Genomic DNA, 18,757 nt, shown 5'->3' with positions numbered 1-18,757 from the left:
TTTGGAAAGGCAAGCGCCCTCGCTTAAAACTATCCACTCTACAGCGCAGCAGACAGGATGGAGGTCTAGCTGTCCCCAATTTTAAAATGTATTTTTGGGCGTATGTGCTGCGCCCTTTATCAACCTGGTTAGATTGTAATGCATCGGTTTCATGGCGAGCGATAGAGGAAAATTTGGCTTCCCCTCACCGCTTACAGGACTTAGTGTACTCAAGTCTATCTACTAAACAATCCAAATCTAAGCTGGGCCCTATAATGTCCTCTCTTTTATCAGTATGGCTGGCTGTCGAGAAGGCAACTCACTCTCAGTTAAAGTGGCACACCCATACTCCTATCTTCCACAATTTCGCTCTTCTAACCGGAAAAGTTCCCTTTTCATATCCCCAATGGAGTGATAAAGGTATACATGTTCTTTCTGACATTTCTAATGATGAGGGTCTTAGAATGTTTAATGATCTGCGTATGACCTACAATTTACCAGGGTTCTCATTTTTTCTTTACCTGCAACTTAGATCTTCCATGCGTGCATATGGTGTTCCCTGGGGACAATCTCTATATACCCATGAGCTTCACACGATGTTAGATGTGGGAGTACAGACAAGGGGTTTAGTCTCTAAATTATACACTAATTTACTAGAAGCTTCCTGTAAACCTCTTGCTGTTCACCAGGTATGGGAGAGAGACCTTGATTTTTCTGATGGGGATATTGATTGGATGACTGTTTGGGACAATCTGGATATCACATCTAAAAATCCTAATCATAAGCTTATTCACTTTAACTTCTTACACAGGTTATACCTCACTCCGAGAAGACGCCACCTCATGAAAATCATACCCTCCTCAATGTGTGATCTGTGTTCACTCGGTCATGTGGGCTCCTTTTTACACATGTACTGGGAATGTCCTGGGGTGGCGGCATTTTGGAAACTAATATCTTCCACTTTATCTAATCTATTGGGGATCCATATACCTTGTTGTCCGAGATTATTGATCTTGAATGATACTTCATCGTTAGATCTGTCAGCTTCCATGTTTCGTGTTTTAGTTGCTGGTCTTACCGCAGCCAAAAAGATGTTAGCATTACGATGGAATCCTCCACATACTCTTACGCGTAAACAATGGCTGCTGTCTTTCCTGGACATACTATACATGGAACAATCTATAGCCAGAATACATGGAGCTAAAGAAAGGACAATTCAAACATGGACCTCTGCAATACATAGGATAAAAGAGTTGATGGAGTGACTGTGTTGTAGGCTGTGTTGTATGTGAAGTTAACCTGTAATTGTTGTATTATTATGATTGTATGATATACCAAATATAGTGTAATGAAGAACTATGGGGGGGGGGGGGGGGGGTGGTGGAAGGGATGTTATCGCCATGGGGGGGGGGGGGGGGGGGGTTACTCATGTGTTTATAGTGTGGGAGGGGGGGAGGGGAATCAGGGCAGACACTTATTTTGTTTGGTGTATTAATGTGAGTTTTTCATGTGTACTGTTTTGCAATAAATAATTGATTACAAAAAAAAAAGTGTCATTATTCTCTCTATCTTCCTCACATGCTCAGCAAACACACACACGCACACGCGCGCGGACATGCGCAAACGCGAATTTCGTAAGCCATTTCTATTCCAGTAATGGAGCAGCTGATTAGTAAAAGAACGCATATAGAAAGTGTCTTTTGTTTTGTTTCACAGAAAATTGTGTTTATTTCAGATACTGTAGTAGTGGAAGATATTATCCTCTTTTCCAGTGAAGTAGCTGCCATCTAGTTGTGAATTGTTTTGTTTATCCCGCCCCTTCATCACCCAGCGTTGATGACGCGGATGGTTCAGGTTACACTGGTATGAACGCGGGCTCGTTCGCCAGACAGCACCAAGGTTCAGAGGTTTCCGAACGCGAACGCGAACCGGCACGGTTCTTTGCCGGTGTGAAAGCCCTACGAGTGTCCTGAGAGGTGATCGGTTGGTGGAAGCTTGGGTCGGTGCTGAAACACCGCGATTACAGCCCCGCCACCATACAGCCCTGCCTCCTACAGCCCTGGTACCTACAGCCCTGCCACCATACAGCCCTGCCACCTACAGCCTTGGTACCTACAGCCCTGCCACCTACAGCCCTGCCACCTACAGCCCTGGTACCTACAGCCCTGCTACCTACAGCCCTGGTACCTACAGCCCTGGTACCTACAGCCCTGCCACCTACACCTTACAGCCCTGCCACCTTACAGCCCTGCCAGCTACAGCCCTGCCAGCTACAGCCCTGGTACCTACAGCCCTGGTACCTACAGCCCTGGTACCTACAGCCCTGGTACCTACAGCCCTGGTACCTACAGCCCTGGTACCTACAGCCCTGCCACCTACAGCCCTGGTACCTACAGCCCTGCCACCTACAGCCCTGGTACTTACAGCCCTAGTACCTACAGCCCTGGTACCTACAGCCCTGGTACCTACAGCCTGCCTAATTTGGCAATTTCACATGTGGAATCAGTTCCAAAACAAACCCATTGTTGGTGAATGTGGATTGGACCGGCATATTGGGGCAGAACCTCATATAAATGTGATAGTTAAAAGATCCCTGGCCAGTGAAAGGTTCATACAGCTATTAAGCACCAAACGTTGGCACTCAGCTTCAGGACTTGTGTTAAATCAATGTTTGCCAGACACCGCGTTGGCATGACAACAGCTATTGTGCATTTAGCATAATATGGCCAAAAATATCAACATGAAAAAGGGATAGCTCACCCTAATTTCAAAATCAAATATTTGGTTCCTTACCCTGAGTCTATGGACAAGGACAGTTAAAACATTAGATATGTTTTTTGTATCTGGCCAGTGTGGTCGCCGTCAATAGCCACTAACTGGTTCAGGGTAAGGACTATGTGACTTTGCAATATGGGTGGACGGTCACTTTAAATGTATATTTACCTCTCAATTTATGCCAGGTTACTGTGTCAATCAAATGCAGCTCTCTAAAAAATAGATAACAACAATTCAGTGAAGGACGGTACTATCATCAATGTAACACAGAGACAATTGTACATACCAAAATTTAGCCCTGCGTAAGTATTTTGAACATTGAAGCAGTTTTCTTCTTTTGGCTCAATACTCCAAACATTTGGATTTGAGATCAAAACAATTACTTTTGGTTAAGGTTTAAGTACAGATTGTCAGCTATTATTTGAGGGTATTTGTATTGGTTTCACCATATAGAAACAACAACATGTTTTATACATAGTCCCCCTATATTTCAGAGCACCAAAAGTATTTGGACAATTAGTTTGATAGGCGTTTCTGATTAGTCAGGTGTGTTTTGTCATTTGTGAAGGCAAGAGAGTTGCCAATGTCTTAGTCTTGATTCTAGACTTTGCGTTTGCCTTTGGAGACTACCATCTGCAGAAGACTTCAGGATTACAATTGTCTAGATTAGAAAGTACCCAAAAGAGCTGTGTTCTGCCGTGTTCTCAAAAAGGTCCTGTGGACAGAAAGATTCTCATGTACCAGAGTGAAGGCAAGAAGAAAGTATGGAGAAAAAAATAAAATAAAAATAAATGCCCAAGATGCACAGCATAACACCTCATCTGTGAAACATGATGAAATGGGTGTTAGCATGTAGCATGTGGCATGTAGCATGTGCTGTACAGCTGCCACTGTAGCTGACTAACTCTGTAGCTGGCTAACACCATAGCTGACTAACACTGTAGCTGACTAACACTGTAGCTGACTAACACTGTAGCTGACTAACACTGTAGCTGGCTAACACTGTAGCTGGCTAACACTGTAGCTGACTAACTCTGTAGCTGGCTAACACCGTAGCTGACTAACACTGTAGCTGACTAACACTGTAGCTGGCTAACACTGTAGCTGGCTAACACTGTAGCTGACTAACTCTGTAGCTGGCTAACACCGTAGCTGACTAACACTGTAGCTGGCTAACACTGTAGCTGACTAACACTGTAGCTGACTAACACTGTAGCTGACTAACACTGTAGCTGACTAACTCTGTAGCTGACTAACACTGTAGCTGGCTAACACTGTAGCTGGCTAACTCTGTAGCTTGCTAACACTGTAGCTGGCTAACACCGTAGCTGACTAACACTGTAGCTGACTAACACTGTAGCTGACTAACACCGTAGCTGGCTAACACTGTAGCTGACTAACACTGTAGCTGGCTAACTCTGTAGCTGATTAACACCGTAGCTGACTAACACCGTAGCTGGCTAACTCTGTAGCTGGCTAACACTGTAGCTGGCTAACTCTGTAGCTGGCTAACTCTGTAGCTGGCTAACTCTGTAGCTGACTAACACCGTAGCTGACTAACACCGTAGCTGGCTAACACCGTAGCTGGCTAACACCGTAGCTGACTAACACCGTAGCTGACTAACACCGTAGCTGGCTAACACCGTAGCTGGCTAACACTGTAGCTGGCTAACACCGTAGCTGACTAACACCGTAGCTGACTAACACCGTAGCTGACTAACTCTGTAGCTTGCTAACACCGTAGCTGACTAACACCGTAGCTGACTAACACTGTAGCTGACTAACACTGTAGCTTGCTAACACCGTAGCTGGCTAACTCTGTAGCTGGCTAACACCGTAGCTGGGTAACTGGACTTTGTGTATGATGTAACTGTTGAAGGCTGCAGCAGAATGAATTCTGAAGTGTACAGAAACATCCTGTCAGCTCAAGCACAGAAAAAAGGCCTCCAAACTCATTGGACGGCACTTCATCGTACAGCAAGACATTGACCCCAAACATACTGCAATAGCAAGTAACTTTTTCAGTGCCAAAAAGTGAAAAGTTCTTGACTGGCCAAGTCAATCTGTAGATTTAAATCCAATTGAACATGCATTGAATTTGCTGAAGATGAGAGTTTGAGGCAAAAATACCTAAAAACTAAAGATGGCTGCAGTACAGGCCTGGCAGAGCATCACCAGATGAGATCTGGTGGGTCAATGGGTCACAGGCTTCATGCAGTCATTGCATGCAAATGATGCAACCTAATACAAGAGTGCTTAATTTGGACGTAATATTAATCTGTCCAAATATATTTATTTGGTGCCCTGAAATAGGGGGACTACGTATAAAAAGTGTTACATTGTGTAAATTGTGAAACTAATATTTTTACATATGCCCTCAAATGAAAGCTGACAATCTGTATCTTATATTAAATATTAATAACTTATTTCAAATCCCCCCCCCCCCAAAAAAAGTACTCTCCAAATACTTACGCAGGGCACTGTATACGGGCACTTTTTGCAAGCAGAGGGTGCTAATTCAATTTAATCTTTAAAGTCAGAAACATAATTATATTTACACTAAATGGTATGATTGACTGCACTATACAAAACAACAGTGTTTACAGTGTGTAACAAATAGACACTCAATTGCAAGTACAAAACATGCATTCTTGCTACGCATAGATATTTTTGACTTACTCCAGGAACTAAAATAGCAATTAAGCAGAATAGCTCTCAGAAAAAGTAGGGGAAATACAATTGCAAAAAAAAACTACTAATATTGATATTGGTCATCTACAAGTCTACAAGAATACTACATTTGGACACAGAGCATTTCCTTGGTGGCTGCTACACAGTTGTGTACTGATGTATTACCCCATGAGTAGATAGATGAGGATGGTCCCTGTGAGGACGATGCCTTGGCTGCTGGAGGAGCGGTTGAGGAACAGGACGAGGTAGCAGAGCAGGCTGAGCAGCAGCACCCACAGCATGTGTTCCTCAAAAAACAGGTAGAGGGCGTACAGGCCCCCCGCGGCAGAACCAAGGTGCTTCACAAGGGATGAGACATCTGGGGAAAAGAATAAGAGAGATCAACTCTCAAGGGACAGTGCAGTGGTACTATCACACTGTATAATGGGACAAGATACACAACATCAATGACTAATTCAACAAAGAAAGGAGCCAGACGGTTCACTTGGCATCCATTCCTGTCTGCAGCCTGTGTAAAAACAAGGACTGGGCCGTATTTTATATACTGGGAAACAATAGCAGGGCTGCTAACATTAGTTTTTAAGATGCATCAATCCACACACAATACCCCATAATGACAAAGTGAAACGTTTTTAGACATGTCTGCAAAAGTGTGTAATTGATTCCTATGGAAATCAGAGACCCTATAAAAACAAAGATATTGATTCCAAAATGACATGAACTATTATCCTTGCATTAAGATGGACTCAATTCAACTTATTGAGTGATTTGTTGATGAAATGTTTGCATTTTAGCTAATGTTCAGAGTGTCATAGCAAAGGGTGTGAAGACGTATGCACATTAGGTATTTCTGTTCAATTTTAATAAAAAATCTCTAAGAACCTGTTTTCACTTCGTAATTCTGGTGTATTGTGTGTGTATGGTTTTTTTTGTTATTTAATCAATTTTAAATTGAGTCTATAACACAACAAAATGTGAAAAAGTGAAGGGGTGTGTTGACTTTCTATAGCCACTGCATGTGTCATGTGAACATTCTAAAAACATCTTATTTGTGTTAGGCTAATTCAGAGGACACTCCATCTCTCTCCCATGTATCTTGGAAGTGTCGTTCATTTACAACCAGATGTTATGGCAGTGAACAGGTGACTAAAGTGTGCCATAATTGAGTTATCATGACACCACTTGGTATAGTCATACTTGGCCTGGTAAGTTTCCAGCTATGGAAACATAAACAGCAATGAAGTAAAGGTTCCTTATAGATTTGGTTATAATAATATGATCTGGAATAAGCAAAAGATATGGAGACAGCCCGCAGTTGACACCCTGGCATTCATGTACTTGGTCTTTACTCTGGATCTTTGTCATGAACTAACTTAAATTCATTCTTGGCACTGTTCATAAAACAAACTAGTTCTAGGGGAAAAAATACACATATCATGATATAGGCCTATAATATCGTCAAAGTTCAAAATTGGGGAATTTATGTTGTGATGTGCCAGTCACCTTGCCTACAGAGGAGTCTGCAGAGCAGGCAGAGGCCCAGCAGCTGCCACACCTGGCCCACTCCCTGCTGCATCGTGGGCAGGACACAGCTCTCTGCCAGCTGCTGGAGGAACTCCAGCCTGTCAAACTCTGCCATGGACGGGCCTCACTCCACCACTGCCAGCCAGCTGAGGAGGGAGAGCAGAACCCACCAGGACTGGAATCTGCAGCACTTTCATACTTCTCTTTCATGTCCCCCATGAATCATGTGTGAAGAAGCGTTAGAACTAGAAGAACAGATCAACTAGGAGGACAAGAGACAGTTAAACAGATCAACTAGGAGGACAAGAGACAGTTAAACAGATCAACTAGGAGGACAAGAGACAGTTAAACAGATCAACTAGAAGGACAAGAGACAGTTAAACAGATCAACTAGAAGGACAAGAGACAGTTAAACAGATCAACTAGGAGGACAAGAGACAATTAAACAGATCAACTAGGAGGACAAGAGACAGTTAAACACATCAACTAGAAGGACAAGAGACAGTTAAACAGATCAACTAGAAGGACAAGAGACAGTTAAACAGACTATGTGGTTGTAGGGCTGTTGGGTCAAACAAAGGCAAGATCGCTTAGATGGAAAAGTATATAACCTAGCAAATAGTGCTTTCAATGGAGACGTTGTAACTCGTCCTCAATACCCGAGATTGTGTGGTTTTCCACCTGGTTAGCGAGTAGGGACCGTTTTGGGACAGTAGCTAGCTAGCTCCAGAACTAGGCTGCGTTCGTAAATTCGTTCTGAGAGCGCCGGAGCACACACTAGGTTCAACGTCATAAAGGGACCAAGTAATTTGATTGGACAAGAGGCATTCCATGAGTGCTGATCAGATTTCTACAGCGAATGTACGAACGCATCCCTAGTAAACGATAGCCTAACTAGCTAGCTACTAAAGTTTAGGCAAACGTCTACTAGCGAGCCAACAAGACGGAAAATGATGTTTTTGATGTTGTTATTATTTTATCACTCAGTCCCCGTTCGATTCTTAGGCGTGTCAAAACATGTTATTTCAATAGCGAAAACAGTTGACTAACTTTCCTTACCTGACTTGATGCTGCCGAGGGTCCGGAAGTTGCCAAGTTTTCCTTACAAATCCCTAAGGATCGCTGGCGAATGTTGCCAGGTAGGCCTCCCTATCAGGACCCTAAGGAGAGGTTCTGCGCTATCCTCTCACCTCCAGCCATTGATAATACAACATACGGGACCCAGCACAGTTCCACTTAGTAGTGTACAACCATGTGACAAGCAATAACGTATTTTAAAGAAAGCCAAAATATTGATGCTTTCGCTGAATAAGTCTTGATTGATCAGTCCCTTCGTCATGTCACTCATCTTTCTGGTCAAGGTTCAAATATCGTCATTTGGAAAATTGCGAGATTGACACACGCTTCGAAAGCTTAGGACGTCCTCTATAAATAGTATAAATATCAATAAATTGTGTTGATACACGATAACTAGGTCAGTGCTGTTTTCACAGATACACGGGACATTGTTTTACCGTAACTATTTATTGATATCTATTAATCGGATAAAGCACATTATGTGGTGTTCATACTTTTGCTGTGATGTGAAATCCGTAATGGCAAAATGAGACAAGCAGCAGGGGTCAGTCTTCAGCAGCAGCAGTTATTTCTATGACCCAGACTGCATCATGCATGGGGAAATGCAGAATGCATGTCAAAGTAGTTAGTTGTCAATATTTGTCTTTTTGGCAGTTAATTGCAGATGGGGTGCTATATTATTATTATTATTATTATTATTATTATTATTAATGTTATTTAACAGCGCCTTTCTCAAACTCAAGGACACTGTCCAGAAAAAAAAGAGAGAATCAGGACAATAAACAACAACAACAACAACAACAACAACAAATAAGATGTGATTAGATTAAACTGTACTGCAACTAGTGCATATAGTGGCAGTTTCTGAGACACAGATCAAGCCTACTCCTGGACTAAACACTAATCACACTTTCAATGGAAAATGTATATAGACAATTTGTTTTAGTCTATGATTAAACTGAATCTGTGTCCAGGTCCAGGAAACCATGAATTAATCATGAATTACATGCTGCAACATTGCTGAGGTAAGATCTAACCATGGTAAGAGGTAAGAGGTAAGATGTAATCATAGCCGATACAGTATTTTGCTGCCCTTCGTCTCTCCCTCTCTGTCTTCAGAGTTCTGCTTACCCACCCCTCCATCTCACATGGCTCTCCCACCACTACCCCATCTTACCCACCCCTCCATCTCACATGGCTCTCCCACCACTATCCCATCTTACATTTGACATTCAAATGTTTGGAATTTAGCAGACGCCTTATTCCAAAGCGACTTACAAATACCTTTGACTAGGTAAGTGAATCATCTATCAACCAGTCATAGCAGGAAAAAGTTATCTATGCTCAAGCCTGGAGCCATTGGCAATAATATTTTATTTATTATTACACAGGAGAAATAGTACAGTAGATGTCTCAGGTAGATGTCTCAGAAGCGACAGTTACGTTGTAGCCTGAAGAGATGACTCTTCTTTAACCGCATTTCGTGTCTCGTTTACACAATTCCACAGGTAGACTAAGGCATCCAATAAGAGAGGCATGCTTGTAATGTACATGCTTAAATAGTCTACCAAAAATGTTCTTAAAAATACTGCCTAACACAGTATATCATTGCATGAAGTGGTACAGACGTTTTGAAGTGGAATACGAGTGATTAATTAATTGGCTGTACTGGTGCTGATAGTCTAAGTAGTAGATGAAAGCACAGGAAAGCAGGAAAGAGAAAGAGAGAGAGAGAGCACTCATTCACTCATTGAACTCATTGAGCATAAAGAACTACATAGAGGATAAAGAAGTACAATAAAAGGAGAATAAGTAACAACATGTAGAAGTAATAAAAATAGATATACAAAATTAAAAAGATAAAACATTTAATAAGCATAGATAAAAGCACTAGCGCTTCAGTCGTAACTGCTGCAGAACATGAAGGTTTGTAGCCTAGTTTTATATAAATATCATATATTTATAGAAATATATTTGGAGTTTGGGCCTGTTTGATTTCTTCAGGGAGTTTGTTCCAGGAGCACACGGCAGTGTGACTGAAAGCTGCTTCACCGTGTTTTGTTTTCACTCTTGGAATGTTTAGCAGATTGGTCTCACCTTAGGGGCCTTGCTGAAATATAGGTTGAGAGGAGGTCAGATGGATTTTGGTCCGAGACCATTTTGTGATTTGTATGCAATTAGAAGTACATTGAATTCAATTCTCGGAGAGACTGGTAGCCTGCGTAGAGATCTCAGGATTGGTGTAATGTGTTCAATAAGTTATTATTTTCCAGATTACTGAGACGTTTTCAATAAACCTTACGAATATATTAGGAGGATTTTGATTTCATAGTTCGCCATGGCAAAATTGATTATTAACTACCATTTTGGGGATTATGCATCCTTATGGAGACGGGAACAGGGCTCACTGAGAAAATAAACTTCTTCTTCTTCTTCTTCTTCACCATGCTGTCATTGATTCCGTCTATATGTTTTGGTATGTAAATAGTTACAAATGTACTCACTTTTTCTAAAGCTGATTGCAGAAGCATTGAATTTTGTATTATGAACTGTAAAACATTTTGTAGCCTCTAGCGGTATTTAATGATGTTTCCTTCCTGAGCCACAGGGCCTAGTGGTTTGGTCCCCCCTTCTTTTGTTCTGTCGTTTTTTATGACTCTCCAGTCAACCACAAGCCCTTCTGTCTGAACGCCCTGGGCTGATCCTGCTGCATTCCTCTCCTTTCCCTCTCTCCCTATCCCAGGAGCATATGTCCCTGTGACTGGGCAGAGCTCTGCTAACTAGAAGCTCCTATTGTGGCAGGTGTTTCTGTTTTAGCGCCGTTGGGTCGTTGCTGTTGTTATTGTGGCGGCGGAGCGCAGAAAGGACTGACTGTGCTGGCAGAAGGTTTTTATAGCGTCGTGACTTCACCTCCGGGTGGTTGGGAGGCTTGGAGAAATCCACTTCTTTTCAAATGCTTGTTTGCTCTTGTGTGCTGAGAGCAGCCGGACCCTAAAGATATCCTGATTTAATCTCATCCTCTTCTCCTTTGCGCTGGGAGAGAGGGATTAGTGAGGGATAACCCACAAGGGTAGAGAGACCCCCTATTCTTCAGACACCTTTTCTTCTGGCAAAACGTCATAAATACTCGATATAACATTCACACAAATGCGCAGAAGCACCGAAGGAGTCCTTGGTATATCATAACCATCATCTATAACAGAGGCCCCAGAGTGCTTCCGTGGTCCAGTCACGTGGTTCCTTTCCATGCGATATTGTGATGTAATAACCGTGCAATGTTATAGGGAGGGTTTGATTGAGTTGTTTTCGTGTCTCCCTTCAACCCTTGGGAGAACGGACACGTGTGGGGCATTCAAGCCCAGCAAATCAAAGGATCATAGTCATTCTCTTTCAAGAGGTCATCCCTGTTGGAACACCTGCTCCCGCTAGGAGAGAAAGACAAGCCTCTCTAGGGCGGTGACCTCTGCTACCCACACGACTCCTCAGGGGTCAAGGGTCAAAGAGTGGCCAGTGGGGCTTGCACATCAGCAGTCCTGCTTCTCTCTGGGTGACCGGAGCATGACCTGGAAGTCCTGTTCAGCCCCCCCACCCTCCCCCACACACACACACCCAAGATCCTTCTCACTATCAACAGCTCTTCAAAGCATGGTCCGTCTTATCTCTCTTCCCGGTAAGGGAGCTTTATTTATATATATCTATTTATTTTATCTCATTTATTTATTTACAAATGTTTTTGAAAAATTGCTTATTACAGGCCTACACTCACTGAACAATTTATTAGGGAAACATTCCCCACACCATTACACCACTTGTGCAATGAATAAGGTGTACAGGTGTTCCTAATAAAGTGTTCGGCGAGTGTATAAAAGTGTATACTTTTCTTTCTTTCGAATAACACTTTACTCATTGCTGGATATGAACGCACCACACAGTGATCCGTTCCCCTTCAAATTAGAGAAATTGCACTTCTTTGATTGGGCAAGTTTGCTTTTTATGAGGTCAGTGCAATTCTCAGGCAATGATGACAGTGGCCATTTCTCAGGAGGAAATGGATGTTCATCCCACAGCCTCAGATCGGCACTACTCAATGGGCGGGACAACAGGGAAACACCTGGTACACACAGGTACATCAGGCTATCAGAGTCATACATGCCGTATTTCTTTTCTTTTTTTTTTACATCCCAGGATGTTGTGTAAACCAGTTCCAATTGGCCTGATTAGCATGTTTTCTAACAGTCTAACCCTTACATTCCACCCTTTGATGATGTGTTTCACTTTTAATAGAAATACATGTATGTCTGCCTGAGACTAAAGTAAATAAATCAGAATTGGGCAATTAGTGGTCCATGATTGTTCTGGTCATCTAGGAGTCCTTCAAGTGGAATGCCCCCAGCTGCTAACTTCCTGAGCTCCATGTGGTGCTACAGAACAGCGTTCAAAGTCTCCAAATAACGACCTCCAGTTTCCGAACGCAATCTGAGAAAATTATGCACAGTATATATACCAGTCCTTCAAGTTTAAGCCTGTGGATTCTCCTTAAGAGGTTCCATTTTGTGCAAAAGTAATGTTCGTATGATATCTCCTTGGGATGTTCAATCCAGCTTCAAAACACCATCAGAGAAAATATTAAATCTGATGTATCCACACGTTGTCCGATGTCTTCATAAACAGTGTCCGTTGTCGAGATGTTGAGATGTTCCACGCACGTCTGGCTTGTCTTAAGAGTGATTCCATCAGTCCATCTGATTCTGCTCGTTCTTTAAACATTTCCTGGATTAGGTAATGGTCATTGAGTGCAGTAGTAGATAATGTCATGTGAAGTCTACTAATGATCTTATCCCAGTCTATCTCAAGAGGTTGCGATCAAACCTTATTGACTCCCTGCCTTGTATCAAGAGCTACATTTTGCATAATAATAATAATAATAATAATAATAATAATAATAATAACAACTTTATTTGTATAGCGCTTTTCCTGCAAACGTTGCAGCTCAAAGTGCTCCAATCATTGTATAATCATAATTTAACGATTTAGTCATTTAAAGGCAATATTAAAAAGATGGGTTTTTAGTCTTGACTTGAACATATTTGCTGAGGTTGCATCCCTAATGTAAACTGGCAGTGCATTCCACAATTTGGGTGCATAAAATGAGAATGTAGTCTCACCAAATCTCTTCTTTTGTACATGTGGTAGACAGAAAAAACCAGCGTCAGAAGACATGAGAGCTCTATTGGGCTGATATGCTAGCAAAAGACCTGAGAGCTCTATTGGACTGATATGCTAGCAAAAGACCTGAGAGCTCTATTGGGCTGATATGCTAGGAACAAACCAGAGAGCTCTATTGGGCTGATATGCTAGCAAAAGATCTGAGAGCTCTATTCGGCTGATATTCTAGCAAAAGACCTGAGAGCTCAATTGGGATGATATGCTAGCAAAAGACATGAGAGCTCTATTGGGCTGATATGCTAGCAAAAGACCTGAGAGCTCTATTGGGCTGATATGCTAGCAAAAGACCTGAGAGCTCTATTGGGCTGATATGCTAGCAAAAGACATGAGAGCTCTATTGGGCTGATATGCTAGCAAAAGACCTGAGAGCTCTATTGGGCTGATATTCTAGCAAAAGACCGAGAGCTCAATTGGGCTGATATGCTAGCAAAAGACATGAGAGCTCTATTGGGCTGATATGCTAGCAAAAGACCTGAGAGCTCTATTGGGCTGATATGCTAGCAAAAGACCTGAGAGCTCTATTGGGCTGATATGCTAGCAAAAGACATGAGAGCTCTATTGGGCTGATATGCTAGCAAAAGACCTGAGAGCTCTATTGGGCTGATATGCTAGCAAAAGACATGAGAGCTCTATTGGGCTGATATGACAACCCTAGTCGTCTATCTGTACAGTATAGTACAGTGGATAGTGTACATAGCCTTTATTTATGTAAACCAGCTCCTTCCCTTCTTGTGATTTAAAAAAAAAAAAAAAAAAAATCTCTTTCCTAACACCAGGGGAGCCACCCCTCCTAAATTTCGTTGTTTGGTACCTGTACTGTAGCAATGACAATAAAGACCATTCATTCATTCATTCATTCATTCATTCATTCAGATAACCCACTGTATACCTCCAGACCTTCCGTCCTTAACTGTGAACAGGGTTTAATATCTTGTCACAATTATAATGATTAATTCAAATTCTAATTCATACTAAACCAAATGTCCTACTGAGTCAATGTTGCCACGTTTGTCTTGCGGGGCTATTCAAAATGTATATGGATGGTTGTGATTTGTTGCTGCTTTGTAACTCCTCTACCTTCCCTCTAAGGTCCTGATAGCTTGGCCTATCACCTTGATGGGACTCACATCGTCTTGCAGTATGCCCAGTTTTGCAAAACAAAACAACGCTTTTACACTGTGCACATGCAAAACAGACAACCTTTCCTCTGGATCTCTCCCTGTAAATGCTTTTACAATGTCTTTATATGTGCCCACTCTCCCGACATTTAAAGCAAATTTGTTGGGGGTCTCTCCCGCCTTGGCCGCTTTGTTTCGATTGGGGTATTATAACCTCTATGCTTCCTTGATGCTCTCCTACCAAAGTGGGTACATTGTGTATCCCCAAAGACAACCGCAGGTTTGCTTGTAGTTGCCAATAAGTTTCTGACTGTAGTGTTGTAGACCATGGTCATTTCTTTTTGCTTTATGTCTGTGTAGGCTGTGTTTTGAATCTATGAGTAGTGCAAGGGCTTGTTGTGTGTTAGCATTGCTCTGTGCAGCCGGTGCTGACTTGAAAAGGGGGTCTTGCTGAGTTAACCCAACAATGCCACTGTATGAACTGAAAGCTTCCCACAATCTAAATGCATATACTGCTGGATGTCCTTTTGTGTCATTTGTACCTTCGTTATCTCTTGCCAGTTTACTGAACAAGCAGCCAATACAGCAAGCCCACTCTCTACCTCCAGAACACCTGCTGACTCTGTTGTGTGTTCTCTTCCTGGTATAGATTAGATTAGATTAGATTCAACTTTATTGTCATTGCAGAGTACGTAAGTAGCCTACCAGACAACAAAATGCAGTTTAACGTCTAACTAAAATTGCAAATAGTTTGGTATATAATATATATATATATATATATATATATATATATATATATATATATATGTTACAGTACATGTGGGAATACGGTACATGTGGGAAAACTAGGGTTAGAGTTAGGTGCTATGGTGCTATGGTCAGGGTTAGGGTTAGGGGTAGGGTTAGAGTTAGGGTTAGGGTTAGACATGCCAGCATGTACCAAGTCACCCTAGCACCTAACCCTAACCCTAGTTTTGTACTGTATTCCCACATGTACCGTAACATATATATATATATATATATATATATATATATATATATATATATATATAACATGATAGTGATAAGTGATAGGTACAGTATCGCAAGTACGGTAGTTATAGGTATATACAGGAGAGGATAGCAGTAAGCTATGTACAGTATGGTGTATACAGATGTATAAATAGAGGCTATATCATATATATATATATATTGTTTAGAGGCATCTTCCAAGCTCTAGAGATGGATGGGAGGGGGACATGCACGTGCAGGAAATCCTCCTATCGTTATTCGTTGTCTCCCAACACCAAACAAGTCGCTAACTTCACTCGGCTTTTCACGAGTTGTCTGCACTAGCCGTAGAGATGTATTTATATTTACAGAGAACACCATTTACACCTTAATTCTGAGCCCCACCTTCCCCAAACTCGTGATTTGCTGATAGATATGTATCAGGATGAAGTTTTTCTCCCTTCTCGAAGTTCACAAAAGCTGGAAACATTATTTCCAGACATAACGCATTCGCTGGTACGGATAGCTCCAGACTAATGGAAGGGGGACAGCTGCCTGTAATAGACAATTTACCTCTAAGTGCATAAGTATGGGGGGAGCCCCCTACATTCCCCTCACCCACCACACATTATCCATATACCATTAAGGTCATTTGCATACAGATGCCAACTCGAGCCTGCTGGTTGGATGTGAAAGAAGCGGGGGGAGGGGTTTCAGAAACCCTGTCACTGCTATGGGACTGGAGCTTGCTGGCCCATTGGCCCAGCGCCATGGCGACAGGAATGTGGCCACTAAATTACCATGGATACTTTGGGGAGGGTGGGGTGGTGTGGTGTGGGGTGTGGGGTTAATCAATCTTTGAGGATATTTGAATCCAGATAGGACCCCGTGCCATAATGACTAGGACCTAAACAGTCTGACTTTGCAGGTAGTGTTTTATTTCATCAAGCATTGTTTTAACGGAGGGAGGATTGGGCTGGTATTGCCTGGGGCAAAGTGTCACATCTAGAAGATTCTGGAGTCCAGAAAGTGAGTGTGATTCATTAAGGAGATGTGAATTGGGATGGGGGTGGGAAGGGGGGGGTGGGAGGGTGGCAGCACAAGGGCAGGTGGTAAGGACTTCTTGAGAAGAAGGCAAATTGTCTTATTGGGAGGGTGTGGGGAGTGTAATGGGCTGGTCGACGGATGAATGAGTGAGCACGTCTTCCAGTCCCCCCCCCTCCCCTCAGAATAAACCCAGTAAATCTATACTTTGGGACATCTGCTAAGCCTATTTGGCAAAGACATAGTGTACCGCACCCTCAAACTTCACAGCAAACTTAAAGGGGTGATCTGGGTGTCTGATTTCTACCTCCTCATTTTAGTTATAATATATAATATATTATTTAAATATTATAGCCATTCATTTAAAAAATATATAACTTGTACCCTAACCCTTTAATAGCTTGTTTGACTCCATTGTTGTTGTTGTTTTTATTGTAGACAAACTCTGTATAACTTCAAGATATGTACAGTTGAAGTCGTAAGTTTACAAACACTTAGGTTGAAGTCATTAAAAAATTTTTTAACCACTCCACAGATTTCATGTTGACAAACTATAGTTTGGGCAAGTCGGTTAGGATTACTACTTTTAGGTCTAATTTGTGCATGACGCAAGTCATTTTTCCAACAATTGTTTACAGACAGATTATTTCACTTATAATTTACTATATCACAATTCCAGTGGGTCAGAAGTTTACATACACTAAGTTGACTGTGTTTCTTGGAAAATTCCAGAAAATGATGTCATTGCTATAGAAGCTTCTGATAGGCTAATTGACATCATTTGAGTGTACCTGTGGATGTATTTGAAGGCCTACCTTCAAACTAAAATGATGGACCTCCACAAGGCTGGTTCATCCTTGGGTGCAATTTCTAAATGCCTGAAGGTACCACCCTCATCTATACAAACTACAGTATAGTATGCAAGTATAAACACCATGGGACCATGCAGCCGTCATACCGCTCAGGAAGGAGACGCGTTCTGTCTACTAGAGATGAACGTACTTTGGTGTGAAAAGTGCAAATCAATCACAGCAAAGGACGTAGTGAAGATGCAGGAAGAAACAGGTTCAAAGGTGTCTATATCCACAGTAAAGTCCTACATAGACATAACCTGCAATGCCACTCAGCAAGGAAGAAGCCACTGCTCCAAAACCTCCATAAAAAAGCCAGACTACAGTTTGCAACTGCCCATGGTGACAAGGATCTTACTTTTTGGAGAAAATGTCCTCTGGTCTGATGAAACAAATATTGAACTGTTTGGCCATAATAACCATTGTAATGTTCGGAGGACAAAGGGGGAGGCCTGCAAGCCGAAGAACACCATCCGAACTGTGAAGCACAGGGGTGGCAGCATCATGTTGTGGGGGGGCTTTTCTGCAAGAGGGACTGGTGCTAAATAGATGGCATCATGAGGAAGGAAAATTATGTAGATATATTGAAGCAACATCTCAAGACATCAGCCAGGAAGTTAAAGCTTGGTCGCAAATGGGTATTCCAAATGGACAATGACCCGAGCAAGGAGGCCTACAAACCTGACTGAGTTACACCAATTCTGTCAGGAGGAATGGGCCAAAGCTCCACCAACTTATAGTGGGAAGGTTGTGGAAGGCCACCCGAAACATTTGACCCAAGTTAAACAATTTAAATGCTACCAAATACTAACTAAGTGTATGTAAACTTCTGACCCACTGGGAATGTGATGAAACAAATAAATCATTCTCTCTAATATTCTCACCTTTCGTATTTTTAAAATAAAGTAGTGACCTAAGACATGGAATGTTTATTAGGATTAAATGATAGGAATTGTGGGGGAAAATTGTTTAAATGTATTTGGCTAACTTCCGACTTCAATTGTAGTTAAAACTAATTTTGATCTCATGGATTCTCAGTGCCTGTATCCATTGCTCAGTTTGAATTTGAGAGTGGTTACATATATCCAGCCCCATCCCTAAGTGGCAGGTGAACTCTTTGTTTTAATGGTCATATTGTGAATTATACCTTTAGCTATCACAGTTCTCTACGCTTTATATCCAACTCATTATCCCGTACACATCACTGTGTACTTTATGATCTGGTTTCCTGGCCTTCATTAAGCCTATGGTGACAGCATCACTGGTACATCTTTAATTACAAAGCCATTATTTACAAAGCAAACTCCCTTCATATCTATGTAATCTCATGTCACTCACCAACAGCTGTAATGATTTTCGCTCCACTAGATGGTTGCTCTACCAGGTACCCAGGTCTAGATGGTTGCTCTACCGGGTACCCAGGTCTAAATGGTTGCTCTACCGGGTACCCAGGTCGAGATGGTTGCTTTACCGGGTACCCAA

General features: G+C 42.0%; 1 protein-coding gene across 1 annotated transcript in view; it reads right to left on the bottom strand.

The window, feature by feature from the left end:
- LOC308159383 (protein-serine O-palmitoleoyltransferase porcupine-like) overlaps nucleotides 1–8,148 on the bottom strand; it is a 33,816-nt gene extending 25,668 nt beyond the window's left edge. Inside the window, exons 1-4 of the mRNA XM_080533162.1 lie at nucleotides 8,029–8,148; nucleotides 6,949–7,115; nucleotides 5,611–5,803; nucleotides 2,923–2,966 (exon numbers count right to left, since the gene is read on the bottom strand). Coding sequence (XP_080389288.1) covers nucleotides 2,923–2,966; nucleotides 5,611–5,803; nucleotides 6,949–7,084 — 373 coding nt within the window. The 5' untranslated portion in view covers nucleotides 7,085–7,115; nucleotides 8,029–8,148. The remainder of the gene's footprint in view (nucleotides 1–2,922; nucleotides 2,967–5,610; nucleotides 5,804–6,948; nucleotides 7,116–8,028) is intronic.
- Nucleotides 8,149–18,757: the final 10,609 nt, after the last annotated feature.

The sequence above is a fragment of the Nansenia antarctica genome (genome assembly GCF_963989245.1).
Source record: "Nansenia antarctica genome assembly, chromosome: 6".
In the NCBI taxonomy this organism is placed as follows: Eukaryota; Metazoa; Chordata; class Actinopteri; order Argentiniformes; family Microstomatidae; genus Nansenia; species Nansenia antarctica.
This window is presented reverse-complemented; position numbering and strand designations above follow the sequence as displayed.